The sequence below is a fragment of the Lissotriton vulgaris genome, chromosome 2_1, assembly GCF_964263255.1.
Source record: "Lissotriton vulgaris chromosome 2_1, aLisVul1.2, whole genome shotgun sequence".
NCBI lineage: Eukaryota > Metazoa > Chordata > Amphibia > Caudata > Salamandridae > Lissotriton > Lissotriton vulgaris.
In genome coordinates this window covers 630,082,145-630,098,660 of record NC_141687.1, presented here as the reverse complement: position 1 = coordinate 630,098,660, position 16,516 = coordinate 630,082,145, and the positions used below count along the sequence as shown (strand labels likewise).

Sequence of the window (16,516 nt, the reverse complement as noted above, 5' to 3'; positions counted from 1 at the left end):
GGACATTTAGCGGGAGCGTGCTCCAGAAACGTATCTGGGCCCGCAGGGAGTTTATGGCCCGAATCAGGTTACCATCCAATATATCCGCCGTATTCCTGTAAATGTGAATGCCCAGGTACTTGAAGGTGCCGGCATACCATGCCAGCATCGTGTCCCCTAACTGCACTGCGCACTCCTGCATATCTGGGTGAAAGGGGTAAACCTCAGATTTCCCCCAGTTGACCCTCAGTCCCGAGTGGGTTGTGAATTCTCAGCGGGCACCGGTGAGCCCCGGGGGTATCTGCGTGAGGTCCCTGACGTAGAGGAGCAGGTCATCAGCATACAGCGAGACCGCGTGTATGCCATCTGTCAATGGGATGCCCCACTCGGCACCCTGCATCCTCAGCAACTCCGCCAGCGGCTCCATAGCCAATGAGAAGAGCAGAGGCGACAACGGGCAGCCCTGACGTGTGCCCCGCCTTACCTGTATGGCGTCCGATAGGAGGCTCCCTATCCGGACACGAACATTTTTCTCCCCTACCTTTGGGGGGCATCCAACACCATGAACCTCCCGGGACACCATTGAACACAGTATTTACCCTGCACTGTACCTCCCATACAAACATCAAACACTGCTTCAACCTAGGCCTCGGGTCTCATGTAAATCACCCTGTCTATCCTTAGCTGCCATCTCATTTACTCATGTTGTCTCTCCTGGATTCATAGTGAACAATCCAGTTACCCTAGTGCCAGGCACAGTCACAATTAGTACTTGCCCGACATCTCCCCAGGCTCCCAACACATACAATACTCATAGTGGATCTGCCTTGGCTTTTATCACCCCCTGAAAAACTGTCTTTTATGCTCCCCTCAGTAAACCGCGCTCGGACGCTTTATAGCTAGGCTTGTGCTACACAAATCCCAATACATATCTACACTATACTCACCTTACATCTCCCTGTAAACCATACCTTGTAATAGTCACAAATATAGGCCATAACAACGCACCCAACACCACACACAGCATTATAACGTATGCTCAATTACCTGGCTTGGCAGTTCGGGCTGGACTGCTCCCATGAGGAGCAGAGTCAAGGCTAATTTGTATATAGCTGGGTCGAAAATGAGGTGGCATGGTGGGCGAAAAACAATGGATTGGCATGCGTCTTAAGTGACTGCCAGTAACTGGGATCAATTCATCACCTTGTGGTTACACTCAAACACATTTACATACATTCAATGACATTTACTGTTACCACACATAAAACAACCAAGTGTTGCAACCCCATTTTAATTAACACCGTAGCAGCTATGGAACGTCCAGCCCCAGTGCTGGACGTTCCATTGCGCAGGTGCAGTTGGAACATTCAACGGCCGACGGCAGCACTCCCGAGGTAGTGGTGCCGTCGGCCGCTGAACTGGTGCAACACTTAAGGGGTTAATACATATATACGTAAACACATAAAACATTTTCACCATCTATTATCACTACCCAGCCATAAACCCCAAAATTCCCTTACTACCTCTGTGCACCACACATTCCTGAAGTCTAATACCTTGTAATACCAATGCCCGAACCCTAAACTCCCTTACTACCCCTATTCACCATCCATCCCTGAACACTAAAAAATGCTTAAAGCCCCTATTTGCTATCCACCCCTGAGCCCTAAAAAGCCCTGATCTTAAAAATGAAACCCACCCCAAATCCCCTCACTGCCGCTAAACCCCACCGCCTACCCTTGAACGCATTACAAATGTAGTGTATTTACCTTACCTCATAGCAACTTACTTTGCTGTGGTGATCCCTAGTTGTAGTTGATGCGCTGTAGTGTTATAGTATAATACGCACACCATATTCCTGTGAGCTCTCATGCCACACTAAAATTGCATCCCCATTTCCCAATACTCCCGTTTTCTCCCCAAGGCCCATCTCAGGAGCCTCGTTCATCATGCCGCTCACCATGTGTGATCCCCTCTCCCTGGTTGATCTGTGCAAAGAGTTCGGACCGGCTGACGGAGCTCCCACTGTCTGGAGAGCTGGGAGCTGCTGGTGGTGGTGGAGGGGGTGGTCCTGGAGGAGGAGGAGGAGGGGCCCCAGCTCGTGGGGCAGCAGGGCACACAGCACTTCCGGAAGCTTTGGGTCCCTGAAAGATGAGAAGCAGATACATTTTCATTAGCAATTATTAAAAATGATGTACGACTCTTGCTTGACACATTGTAGAATACAAGTGATCAATGAACAAGACAAGCGGACACAAAACATTCCCTTCTGACCATCCAAGGAACTATTGCAGCGATCACCGACAACCACACTAACCGTTGAGCTCCAGGCCAGCCCAGTGGTGTGATACTCCTTAATATATGCCTGCAGTTCCGCCCAGATATTCAGATAGGCCTTGGTCCATTCCACATGTTTCTTGTCACTAAGAGCGAGACAGGGAAAGGATGTTACAAGAGTTGCCAGATTTCTTACACAAACGCAAAGCACTGGTCAGCTGCACTGCAAGGGGTTCGGTCGCTTAAATAAGTAAAAAAAAAAAAAAAAAAAAAAAAAAAAAATAGGATAGCCAGGGTGAAATTGGTGAGAGCGAGGAGAATCAAGAGAAAGAAGAGTGCACGCACTCAGGGCAGGAGTGTACACACGGATGTACCCAGGGTCCATGTTTCAGCCATCAGATCTGTTCCAGTCTAGGGGGACGGAAAGGTGGGTCAGGCCCACAAAAGTGATATCTGGTCCACCCAAGCCCAATTCACAAACCGCTACCCACCCGTTGTTCCTTTTTTTAAAATAAAAAAATACTCCAGGTGAGTACTGCAGCGTGTTCTCTCTCCCCAATTCTTTTGCATTAGGAGCTTGGGGAATTATCTGAAATCAGCAGGATGGAAGTTGCTGACCTGTACAAATGAACAGAGAGCTGCCTGAAACACTCCCATCACAACAAGAGAGACCGCCATCTCCCACACAAGAAACTCAATACGCAAAACCAGCCACGACAGAAAATCTGAAAAAATAATTTGCCTTCTCAAATAAAGAAAATTAAAAAAAGTACATTTAATTAGAAAATATATATTTTAATAATGATTTGTTTTATTATTTTCCTGTCTGGCCATTTCTAACTAGCAGCGCAATACAAAAAATAGGTAAACTTTTTTTATATATAGCCCTAAATATCACACTTCTGTCATTTCAAACGGCTGTAAAAATTACAGCGGTTACTAAAAATTATGGCACTGTGTATCCACTTAGGAATGATGGAAGGTGAAGTCTTTCCAAACCAAAAGTGAAAAAGATATGTTGCAGAAAGAAAGAACATTCTGTGAACCAGTCCACTTGATTCACAGGATCTCCACGTGTCTGTAGGTGGTTATAGGCTCATAGGCAAGTGTGCCAGCCCTTTGCCATCGGTAGAGTATGTGGCTTTCAGGGTATGGATTTGAATATCAGCACGAGTATTTCAGAGTTTCATTCTTCTGATATTGGTCAAATTGATATTGCAGGATCAACCTATAGGAACGCGTGTATAGTGCTAGAAAACATAACTATTTCCTATGAACACAAGCTACATATGTGGTTACCAAAAGGCATAAGACCTAAAAGATCAGGTGATCTGCATCGTCAGTGGGGTTACATATGCATTAAAGACGGGGCACAATGAGATTCCTGAAGCACTTTCGGGAAAATGTGACTGCTACGATATTAATAAAGAAACTTATGTAAAAAAAGTACTCAAGAATGGCTTGTCTTTTAAATGATGAAATCCTAGCTCAACGTTCAAACTTCGCACGTGTTGCCACGTGTACAACCCGGGAAGCTATTAAAAATTTGGAGAGCATTTTTCAAAGATTTCTATGGTTTAGATAAAAAATAGATTTGTAATTCTTCTTGGAAAGTGTAACTTACTCTAAGCTACAATGGCACAGCTATAATATCTACATGTCTGTATGTATACACGATAACAAATGGGACATTATGTTTATATGTAGCGGAGTACAAAGTTGGGTAAAGTTGTGAGTCTTAGCTTTGAATTAATGTTTGCCATCAGCAAAGTGCTTTTTTAAAATGTTTTATTCATGGACGCAAAAGGCGTACTGTGCAGCAGCAAAAGTTTCAACTACCACGTGGGACCAGAATTTTGCACCCAAGCCATTTCTAATTGGTTTACATGAGCCATGTACCTTCCTTTCATCCAGAACCTGGAAGCCCCAGTACTGGACTTCTGGCATTGGGAACGGGAAGTGAGCAGCTTGTCAGAATAAGGCTACAGTGTTTCCTTGCTATCAGCCAGGGGGCAGACTGGTCAGAAAATCTCACAAACAGTTTACAACGCTGCATAAACAGGGTCAAAAGCTCAATGTTGTGGATGAAAACCAGCCTGGTCCAGTCCATGTGCTGGCCTGGCACGGTGTAAAACGACTGCAGGGGCTGAAAGTCCTGGCTCTGGAGGTCAATGACAGACGAGAAGAGGCCCCAAGTCATTGCAATCTATAGGCAGGGTGGACAGTATTATACATTCAGATGCCCCGCACTGTGGGAGTGCATCTTCCAAACTTCTACATGCTTCTATTGGAGGAGTGGGAGAGAGGGGCATTCCTTTCCAATACGTCATCTATGGAATGAAATCCAGCAGCAATGCTGACTGGGCTCAAACAAAGTGGCATGAAGAAATGGTGAGAGTTGTGAATTCAGGCAGAGACGATGGCATACAAAAAGCTTTTGTGAGGATCTGTAGTCTTATTCAAAAAGATCCCGCCCAACCTGGTCTACTAGTACAAAAGCCACTCATTGTTCCCTTTCACATTCTGCAGTAAGCAAACCCTTTACTCTAGCAAAGGAGCACAGCTTTAGTTACACTCGGTCTAGAGAACTTAATAGTACAGAACTGCAGACTCTGTAGTTTGAGCACATGAGCCTTCCTTCGCATAATTCTACTTCTCCTCGCCCCCTTTCCTCTTGTTTACGGTGTACTTCCTAAACTGAAGCCGTGACCTCTAAACACACAATGATTGCGAATAAGCTTGGCTCATTTACTTGCTGGCGTAAGCATGTAGTATACCAGCGAGTCCTTTGCCCTAGAATGGCGTTGGCCCCTCGGAGTGTCTGTACTATGTTGTCAGTAGAAATACATGGTCTCTCAAGAAAGTGATTTATCTAGTTAACGAGTGAGTACTTTATCAAACTCCATCCAAACCCCAGTGATGAACTTACACATCCTTGTAGTCTTTCAGCACCCGGTTGGTGTAAAACGTGGCTGCATCATTCATTTCCTTCACATAGGGACCTGGCTTTGGGGCCTTACAAAGAGTTAGAAGATAAGGAACAGGTATAAATGCATATTCAGGCAACAATACCTTACCAATTATGTGCACAGTGGCTGCGAACAAAACACCAGAGAAGAGGCAAATTCTACCATCACATGCATTGCACAAGAACTGCCCTTCTGAAACAGGTCACTGCTACCAACCGCAGTACATACAGAATGCTCCTAGACATCTCACCACTTTCACGCGACAACTGGGAGTCTGATGATCACACAACCAGGGAGAAACCACACTGGAGGTCCCACCCATTCCCAATGCGTTCTGCACTCCAAGTAGCCGACCCGCTGATCTCGAAAACATACTGAGCTAGTGAAGTCATCCACAAACAAAACCTTACTTTGACAGATGGCACTCATCTTCACATCTTCCTCAAACCCAAGTTCATAAAAAAAGCACAATTTTCAAGCATTCACAGCTCCACATCTCACCACTGCCAGCCAGCCCAGTGCCGGCACGCTCTCGCTGACAGCTGACAAGTGATTGAAGAGTTTACTGCCACGATTCTTCTCTCTATAATCTTGAATCGCCTGGATCTTCTCTGACAAAGGCTTCAACAAGGTCATAAGTTCATTCTGGGAAGTGGATAACAAGAGAGAACAGGACAGAGGTCAGTGGTGATTTTAGAGGAAACTTGGCTATGGGCACTAGGGACAGCAAAGAAATCAGTCAAACGATTTCTGACTTTTCCAAATCTCACCTCTTCTGGCTTTTGACACCGGGAAGCTGTCACAAGGATACCCTGCTCAATCTTCATCGCAGCGAGGACCATGTCAGCCTATAAGGAAGAAGAAGAAATGCGAACATTGACTGCATCCTATATCACCTTATTGCATCTGTCCAGCTAGACAGGCGATAGCAGGGAGAAAGGGGGAAATGGGAACCACAAGGACATTGGCTGTCAGCAGGAGATCGAGGAAATGAAGGCGATGTAAGGAAATAAAGTTTATTTTATAGTAAGAGTGGCTCTTGGAGAAAAGAGAGTCATGGTGAAGGGGATAGGTTGTGTGTGGAATGGGGTGGAATGAGTGGGATGGGTGGAGGGACAAAACAATGACTGAAGTTGAAAGCAGTGGTTGGAGATAGTGTGGGGTGGAGGGGGCAAACTGGTATAAAACTGCGATAAGGAAAGAAACATTCATCAGCACTCCAAGAAACTGGCACCGCACAACACTAGACAGGATCAAGGCCAACACCCCGCTAGACTATGAGCAACAGCAATTGTACAGCTCCACAATTATAACTGCGCCCCTACAAACGCCAGCTCCCAGAAGCCTTTGCATGCTCTCCTAGACTGTCCACTTCTAGAACTGCCATTCCTGATCATCTTAGAACTGACATTACACAGTGTTTGGTAAAGTGGTTGGTTGACCCAGTTACACTAGTTCTCTCAAGTTGTGACATCCAGACAATGCTGGTGGGTCGACTGCATGCAGTTTACAATTATGCAAGCCCTCTCGATTGGCTCCACTGGATACTATACACGGAGTGTGCTCTCTGAATATTATGCTGAAGAGGGGAAGGTATTGAATAATCCTGGGCATCTTTTTTAGGAGCTCCAGTTAGATGCTTAAAGGATTTCTGAAGTTGAAGCAGGGACACAACCAAATACTAAACAAGGACAGTGGGCACAATCTGTCTCAAAGAACTTTGTTGCTGCCTCACTGCCAATAGCTTCTTGTCTCACTGCCAATAGCTTCTTGTCAAGTGTATTTTGCCTTTAACTAAGGCAGAAAGTCCTGGATGGCTCACCAAAGGGTAAATATGCCATGCAGGAACCACATCTTTGTAGAGCCTGCAGTGTTGAAGTGCTGCAGACCCACCTTTACTCGACAAAGCTCTTTACCGTTTATCTAAGCCGTGGCCAGCTGTGAACTCCCTGATGTAAAATGGAATGCGTGTCTCACTCATGGGGTCCTTTGGGTGCTCACCCCACACTGAAGATGCGATTTTCTACTGTGCAAATGTAGTATAGTTTGTGATGGTGTTTCCTTACCCAGACTCACTCCACAAGCATCTATCCAATGCCTCGTAGCCAGCAGCACATACAAGAGCTGAAGCAACCAGGTAAAGCTTCAAGGCCCATTATGTGGTTAAGTACTGGGCACCTCTACATTGAAAGTGTCCCTCAGTATTGGGGCTACCTCAAAGAGTACCACAGCGTGCAAAGCAAAGGTCTGCATCTGGCAGGGTTACCTCTAGAGTGCAGGAGAAATGATGACCCCCCCCCCCCATTGCCACCCAGAACCCTGTGACCCCTTTGCGTCCCAAATCTTCTGTTATGGCAAACATCGGGAAAGCATTTTGACCAGTTGAAGTTTTCTGAGCTGGTTAGAGCATTGGCATAGACTTGATTTACCCTATTGTGATCTATAGTTGTGTCCTCAACTTCTGATTGGTAACGATCACAGTTAATGTTTACAGGGATCTTTTAACAGCTAATGTTACTTCCCGCCAACTGAGACACGTTAACCCTTGTGGCATAAACTGCTTTAATCAAGAGAAATAACTTGCATCTTTAATAGCGAAAATCATACAAATTGTATTCTCCTGCAAGTAAGTGCTTGGAAATGGACATACTGAAGTGAGTTTTTACAAACGTGGGTCTGTTCGTCCCAGTGCCCTCAACAAGCACTAAGCTCATAAATATCACCATCTAGGAACACCTAAAAGATGCTGTAAAAAGCAACTGTCACATTAGCCCTGCAAAAACTGAACGAAGATCAAGAGATCATGGCCATCTACAGTCCCATAGCAGACCAACCCTTACTAGGAAAAATATAGATACTGTAGAAACTACTAAAGTTTTTTAAACCTGGAGACTGTAAACTTACCCAAGACCATTTATCTACACCTAATCTGACTGCAGGACCGAAGCATCCTATGCAATAGAACAGAGGCGGTTTTAACTATCCAAGACAGCAAACATATATGTCTGTATATACTACTGGATGCCTGAGCAGCTTGAGATAGTCGTGCCGTAACCTGGTTTAGGTCTTCTGAAAAACTAGACGAGCCGATTTAAATCAACTGAGTTACTCCTCCGGGATCGGCTCTTCTCCAATTCACTTCAACAACTCATTACCCCATTCTGGCCAGCATCATTGAAGGCTACAATATTGGCTTTCACATGGGTGACTTACTTTTAAATGGCAGGGCACCGGGTTAGTCTCCCATGCCCGTACAGATCTGCAACCTGGAGGTACTAATAAGCTGACATCCCTCCTTTACCGATCAAGCAAACAAAGTTGCCCAAGTTGTCCATTATCTCGGTATAACTCAGTGTGAATGTGTAATATAATAGGAGGCACTGAACAGAGTTATCCGTACCTTTTGTAACATTTGTGTATTTACGATTTCTGTTCAAATAATACAATGTTGATTTAGGATTCTCCTCAATGCACGTCACTCATATTTTCCGTAAACAGCAATATAGATTAATTTCAATTGAATCGTTTTCTAAAATGCCAAAGTAAGAGCATACACTTAAGAGGAACCACTTGTTTATTCCATAGCACCAATTTATTTCATAAGCATTGGGCTGCCTTCTCTTCGTTTAAAGAGGAATAAATCCAGCACAATTTATTTGTTAGATGAAAGTTATATTATTGGGTGGGTGGTATATAGATCTAATGCAGTTCCTTGATGAATCTCTTAAAATCCTAACCTGCGTGCTGACATCTCCGCCAATCTCTTTGCTGAGCTTCATGTACTGAGCAACAGGACCATCGAGGAGGCTGTCAAAGGCCTGGACGTAGGGAGCAGATCCTACAGGACAGAAAGACACAATGATAAACTGAGTGGATTTCCAAGCCGCCTCCCAGTAGGAATCAGAGACAAATCACTGGGCTGGAAAGCTCAACCAGCAGTAGAGGTGTTCCTGACAACACCCTCCCCATGCCCCCATTGGCTCACTTCAAAAGCAATCAAGACATTTCCTCATTACACACTTCACAAGTAGATCAATGCTTTCAAAGTTCTTTCAGGGCATTTGGAGTCCATGGTTTATCAAATTAATTCAACTTTAAATCCCTTGCACATTTATTAACGTGTGATGCACACCAGTAACCATGTCGCAACTCCCTCCACAACCCCCCCTTTATCCATTCACACCAGAATTGGAGATCTAGGCACTGCAGAATTCACAAAGGCTGCTTTAGGAGAATAAAATAAATATCCGATACAGGAGCAGGAAGGGACATACATTTAGACAAGGCTTCTTATCTAGCCAGCAATGCAGAGTATCTGCCAAGAAACTTCCTCCTGGGCGCGAGCTGTCCCTTCCGAATGGAAAGCCATTGGCCACAAAGGAAATCCAAGTTGCACTGTTACATTCAGACAAGCAGCCGCCCTTTGATCCTAATTTGTCAGAACCCCACACACATACCGTGGATCTAGCATCCCTTTGAAGAAAAAAAAAAGTCAAACTGGCTACAGAAATGAGTGTACCCTTAAAGGGTAACAGTCTTAAATAAACAGCAGACTGAAGAGGCAGCATCGCATCTGGAAAAACATGGTTTGAAGGAGTCTAACCATGCTTGCTTTCCTGTGATTGAAGCACAATTGGAAATATAGGGTGTAGACATTTGCTGAGAACTCATTTACAAATGTATTGAAATTGTATTAAAAGTACCCCTACTGGTCTTTAAAAACAGCTGAAACTGAAAAGGCTTGCTTTGATGAAGCAAAAACCCAACTGTTACGCTACTGTATTTTAAAAAGTTAAAGTTGTGAAGTTATAGGTTCCAGAATTTAAAGAACATTTTCTTGAGCTCAAATGCTGAAGCCCCCGCCCTATGGGTGTGCCTCAATCAGTAGATCGTAGCATTAATGTTCATAGCTGCCAGGTTTTCCAGGCCTAAGCATGATGTTCGGCTTCAGTCCATTTTTCTCCTTTGAATTCTGGGAATGGCACAATAAATACTACAAGTCCCAAATTTCAAAGAAAACAAAACATTGACTGGTGCAGCATATCACACATTGAACTGGGAAACTTGACACGGTTGAATGTTCCACCCTTCTGGCTGTATAAAAACACCTCAGTCCTAACCTCCAAACCTGCAATCACTTGGATTCTGCCCTGGGACACTTTCTACATTGAAAAAAAATTCAAGCCTGCCAAACAAGCAAGATTAGATTCTGAGGGTGACAGAATGAGGGCCCTAGAGAAGAAGCTCCATCCATGCAAAGCACAGAAGAACTTTATCCTAAGAACAGAAGATTAGTTTGCGTTCACCGTAGCAGTTAATTCGGTTATGCCCACCTCTTTGCAATGCTTATGAAAGTATCCTTCATTGTGCCAAATCCATGGACAAAGGGTTTTAAGGACCAAACATGCCAACTCAATACATCAGGTTTATTTTGTACCTATACCTGTAGAAGAGGCATCACCACCAGATCCGCTGTGGAGCCCAGAGGATTGAGCCACATTCTCTAGACGCCCCACAACCTTCTCCAAGCGCTCCACCAGCTTCTGCATGTCAGCTGCCATCGTTCAGGTTCTAAGGACAGACAAAGTCGTTTATTTAGATGTTTTATATAGCCAAGAGGTCATATTGTTAGACCAGATCCACCAGGTACACGTCCCAACGGTGGATACAAGATTAGAGACTGTAAACTCTCAGCATCTCCAGTCCAAACCAGCACATTGATAACGGCAAAGGGGAATGAAGAGACCAACCAGTGCGAGCACACTGACAACTCTGAGTAAGCAGGGAAAAGAATAGAGCTGAAAAAGGACAACAACCAAAGTAGTAAGACCAGGCCGCCACACACTGAGCCTGAAAAGAAACCATCACAACACAATAGCTTCCACATCTCATCACGTGGCATTACTTCTTTGCTTTCTGCAATTTGTAACCTTTTCTTTAACTTTGCATACAGCTATTGCCACTCACCTCCATTACTTTCTGCCACTTCCTGGTGCGCTGAAAGGCTAGCCTGCTCGACCCTGGCAGTACCCGAATGTTAATCGGGACTGCCCTGCACCTGGGTTGGCGAGCTAGTTCTCAGGAAGTATAAATCGCGCTATGGGGCAACCGCGCCAAAGGCAATCCTGTCTGCACCCAAAACATGCCCAGCGACCTGTTAAAGTCAATAACCAGGAGACCACTGGGGAGGGAGAGCTGTCCGCTGCTCGTAAAAGTTGTGACATTGAAGTTACAACTTGTAACATTCTAACCCCCGACACATACAGGAAACATATAAAAGCTACAGAACAGCAAATTCAGTGTGTGTTGATGAATATATGGTCACTTGGGAAACACAAATATGAAATTGAGGACCTGATTCAGAACACTACGCCCGATATTCTGTTTTTAACCGAGACCTGGACTGACCATGCTTCAGGTCCGGACTGGAACATTGCGCTACCATAGGGTTACGCAGTGAAGTTCCAGGATAGAGAGGTTAATAAAGGTGGGGGGTTAGCAATCATATTATGACCTTTTTAGACTGAATATTGAAGCTGTGACATAACTACCTGCAGAAGCGTTTCGTTTCTCTATAAAGGCTCACAACTTTTGGAAGCTCCAGGGTCTTCTTATTTATCGCCCACCTGGTCCTAGAGCTGCCTTCTCACAAGCCCCGATGACTCATATGGAATCTTGTACCGATTCTGACTATGCTAATTCTCGGGGATTTTAACTGCCATCTCGAATTAAGTAACAATACCGATACCTGCAGATTAGTAGACAACATGGCAGCCTATGGTTTCAATCAAATGGTTACAGAACCCACCCATCAAGCGGGCCATACATTGGATGCCATTTTTTATAATGATGATACTACTGTGACCAATGTGACAGCTCTTCCTTGGTCAGATCATAGAGCAGTACATTTCAAGTTTAAAACTTCTCTGCACGGGTGCTATACGCAGAATGCTGCAGCAAAAACAAAAGTCAGATGTTGGAATAAGGTCCTACTAAATGATTTAGAAACTGCACTGGGTCAGCCTCCGAGTTGGGCAGATCTGACCAATGACATGGCGGTAGCAGCTTTTAATCAATGGCTTTTGGCAGCAGCAGACACTGTGGCCCCGGAGAAGGTGGTGACGGTTAAGAGGCTTAAGCCCTCGGTGCGATGGTATAACTCCGAACTGAAAGGTCTGAAGGCTAGCTGCAGGAGATAATCAGGCCCTTACAAAGTATAAAGAGGTCCTTGTTAAGGCAAAACAGCTGTTTTATATGCAGAGGATTGAGAATGCTAGCAACTCTGCTAAAAGAGCTGTTCAAGGCGATTACTTTCCTATCCAAACCCCAGCAAGAGGAGAGGTTTCAGCCAGATCAAGAGATATGTAACAATTTGGCTACATATTTCCAAAATAAGGTACACCTTATCTATGACGGCCTTCAGAGAGTCGCACAGACATGGAGGAGTAACTACATACTGATGCAGAACTAGTTCATGCCAGCCTAGTCAGTTTCCCGCTAGCCACTATTGTGGAGATTCTGAACATACTAGGGTCGATAAAATCAGGCTCACCTATTAATCCGTGCCCCCCTAGAATCATGCATTTAGGGGCTACTAAAATAGTCAGCCAATTAACTCTTCTAATCAATCAGGTGCTTGGGTCAGTAAATTATCCTACTGCCTGGAAGGCGGCGATAATTAGACCTATTCTGAAGAAATTCACTTTGGATCCTTTGGAACTTAAGAACTATCGCCCTATTGCAGGTCTCCCTATGGCAGCTAAGGTGCTGGAGAAAATACTAAATAATACCCTAACAGAGTACCTGGATGCTAATAATCTGCTGGACCCGACCAAACATGGTTTCAGAACCCACCACTCCACTCCCCTTTCTGTAGCAACTGAGGAGATTCAGAAAATTGTCGACAGAGGGGGGGTAAGGCGATTCTCGTCTTGTTAGACCTTTCGGCAGCTTTCGACACTGTAAATCATTCGGTGCTAGTCCAACAGTTACAGTACATTGGTATTAGGGGCTCAGCTTTGGCTCTCCTGGCATCATTTCTGGAAGGGAGAGAACAAAAACTGTATTGGGAGGGAATGAAATCAGAGGGTTTGACTTCCTTGTGGCGTCCCGCAGGGCTCAGCGCTCTCGCCGACGCTTTTTAACATCTACGTCACTCCCCTGGCGAGACTTGACAGGAAACACGGCTTTGCAATGGTATCCTACGCGGATGATTCCCAGCTAATCATCTCATTGGCTAAACAACCTGAGGATACTGCTGCCAGGTTCCATGGCTGCCTGTTGGAGATTCTGACTTGGATGAACCAGGGCTACCTAAAGATCAATACATAAAAAGACAGAAGTCATGGAATTGGGGCCAGGACAATCCCTGTGGAACTCTGCGTGGTGGCCAACAAGTGCAGGGGAATGCCCTAAGCCGGTGTCTAAAGTGAGAAATCTGGGGATAATAATTTTTGATCGTCAGCTAAATTTTTCAGTACAGGTAAACAGCCTTACCTCTTCCTGCTTTTTCCTTATAAAAAAATTGAGAAGAATCTTTCCTTTTATTGGCCAGGCTCTGCAAAAGACAGTGGTAGAGGGCCTTTTGCTGTCTAAATTGGACTTCTGTAATGCGTTGCTTCTAGGGATTGATAAAGCCCAGAGTAACAAATTACAGTCCTTGCAAAATGCAGCTGCAAGGTTGCTGCTAATGATTCCCAAAGGCAGTTCTACCTCAAAGGGTATCAGAACCCTCCATTGGTTCCCCATACAGCAAAGGATGGAGTTTAAGGCCTTATGCACTGTCCATAAAGTGCTCTATGGGGAGGGGCCAAAGACTTGCAGAGACTATTCAGGCTCTATATTATTCCAGCTAGGACATTAAGATCCAGCAATGCTTGCCTTATGCAAGTAGACAAAATCAGGAGAGCCAGATGGGGTGGGAAAACATTCTCCCATCGTGCAGCTAAGTTATGGAATAAGTTGCCATCTACTCTGCGACTGCAGCCCAATCATCGAATTTTCAGGAGGATTCTAAAAACTGTTATTTTCAAAAGTATAGTTGTACATTTAGGTGAGACCCCTCACTTACACTAGCGCCAAGACTCTGTTTGCATTTGTGCGCTTTATAAACGAGTATCCTATCCTACTAACATTCCATGTAGCCACAGCTCACACACACTGCCATGCTACAGCCCCTGCCTAATGAATGACTATTGGTATTTAAATCGCTTGAAACGAGTTAGATAGCAACAGGAGTGCACTTTTCTTCTATCTCCTCTTTGACTTGATTACTGTAAGTGTCTTGGTGCCATCATTCTACTCATTTGTACCTTGGAAGAGTCATTGTATTGTTTTTATTTTCAGCTTTGTTCTTCAATAAAAAAGATTTGAATTAAAAAAAAAAAAAAAAAAAACATTTTTGGGCAAAGAGTTTTTAAGTGAATTACCCAGAATCGAGCAACTTTCCGTCAAGTGCAAAGGCAGTTATTCAGACCCGGGTCTCCGGGTTGCGAAGTGTGCAGCCCAGCTGCGACGTCCCATCTCCCACCCAGATACAGCATTCTTAACTTCTTGTTACACTCACCCCACTACCTCCGAAAGTTCCCCACCCCTGCCCACTGTTCCAATTGTCAGTTGGTTCAGCCCCCTCAATGCATCAAAGAGCATACCGGAAATGACAAACATTCAGACACCCCCACAGTCCCAATTGGTAGATCTTTTTTTAGTTTAAAAGACGTTTATTTGCGAAAAAATAAGACATAATACAGTAATCAAAGAATAATACATACGTACAGAATAATACTGCTCAACTACCTGATAAAGGGGGAAGGGAGGAAAAGAAAGAAAAGATAGGGGGATAGAAAGAAAGAAAAGAGGGGGCAGAACATCCATATTAAGCATTATATGCGAAAAGGCAACAATTATGCAACAACGTTCCTACTTATAACGCAATATTGTTTAACTATAAGGTAAACAGTAATAATTGTAAAATCAAGGGGCTTTGGGTACTTCTTCAATGCAGGGTTTATTTGCACTTAGCTTTTTATCTGAAACATTTAAAAACTCAGTAACAGGCATCCAAAGTAACTCTCGATTATTAGCAAGTGTGACTAGGTGTACATAAACTTTAGCTAATCTATGATTATAGCAAATGCCATACCACCATGCTTGAAAGGATACAGCAGAGGTATCTTTCCATGACTTAGTAATCTGTTGAAATGCAACAGCTATGAGTATATCAATAATATGGAAATTGGTAGAAAAAGAGAACCACACTTTTGGAGATGGTACCTAGAAAATTATGTAAAAAAGAGAAAGGGATATGGGTATGACAAATAGTATTAAAATGCCACCAAACTTGGGTCCAGAAAGTATGAATTGCTGGGAATTAAAAAATCATACGTTTGAGGTCTGCTAATAGAGTGCTAGATGACCAACAAGTAGAGTGGATGCTAGGGTCAATCTGATGAGGTTTAGCTAGAGTGATTAAGAGTCTATTATAAATAAAGAATAAAGTTGAGAAGTATTAGCTGCTCTAGAAGACTTACTTAATTTATTCCGCATTGGAATAGGAAAAGATTCAATCAAATCAGATTTCCAACTACATTCCAAGTCAGATTTGTCAAGAGAAATAGGAGTGTCCATTCTAACACACCATTTCGCTTGCCTGCACCCGGTGTGATACCACTGGAAACACTCGCACCCTCCACTATGGCAGTACCGATCTCTGCTACACAACACCACAGATCTCTGCTACACAACACCACAGCAGAGATCCAGAGTGGCCACAATCGCGAGGGCTAGTGACTAGCGTTTAGCCACGTTCCACAGACATCTCTCAGCTTCTTATCAACAACCATAAAGTCTGACCTCGATAAAGCCCAGCGGGGTTCAAGAAAAACACACCACATGCCACGCCGTACATAACAATGCATGTATCGCTCGTGGCAGGCTGCAGCAGCAACATGCACTCAAGTGTAAATGGCCTGCGCAAGAGATTTATGATAGACAAATCTGGAACATAGACAGTGGGAGGACTGCACATCTACAACAGGGTTTGATGGTGGACTAAAACAGTAAGCCTAGACAATGGTTTGAGTGTGAAATTAAGAACAGGGCAGGCAGATGACTGGAGCATGAATGTTTGAGAGAAGGTACTCGATAGGTGGCGTGAAAGTACAGCACATACCATGGACCAATCTAAAACCAAGCAGGCTCAAAGATGGGTCGGACATTAGTCAATGCCAATTCTCGAACTGGATATGTAGAAGTGCAGGTACACCTTGTCCCAGGGTGTGTTTGCTGCAGAG

General features: G+C 44.3%; 1 protein-coding gene across 8 annotated transcripts in view; it reads right to left on the bottom strand.

Annotated features, from left to right (window-relative positions):
• Window positions 1-16,516, bottom strand: part of CAP1 (cyclase associated actin cytoskeleton regulatory protein 1) — a 48,328-nt gene that overhangs the window by 13,496 nt on the left and 18,316 nt on the right. For 4 of the 8 annotated variants that reach the window (XM_086955778.1, XM_086955781.1, XM_086955777.1 and 1 more), the window contains exons 2-8: window positions 10,663-10,796; window positions 8,963-9,063; window positions 5,996-6,073; window positions 5,727-5,870; window positions 5,186-5,271; window positions 2,297-2,402; window positions 1,940-2,123 (exon numbers count right to left, since the gene is read on the bottom strand). In XM_086955778.1, the coding sequence (XP_086811904.1) occupies window positions 1,940-2,123; window positions 2,297-2,402; window positions 5,186-5,271; window positions 5,727-5,870; window positions 5,996-6,073; window positions 8,963-9,063; window positions 10,663-10,786 (823 nt within the window). In that variant the 5' untranslated portion in view covers window positions 10,787-10,796. The remainder of the gene's footprint in view (window positions 1-1,939; window positions 2,124-2,296; window positions 2,403-5,185; window positions 5,272-5,726; window positions 5,871-5,995; window positions 6,074-8,962; window positions 9,064-10,662; window positions 10,797-16,516) is intronic. The other 4 variants (XM_086955783.1, XM_086955785.1, XM_086955784.1 and 1 more) reach the window with 1 other exon arrangement.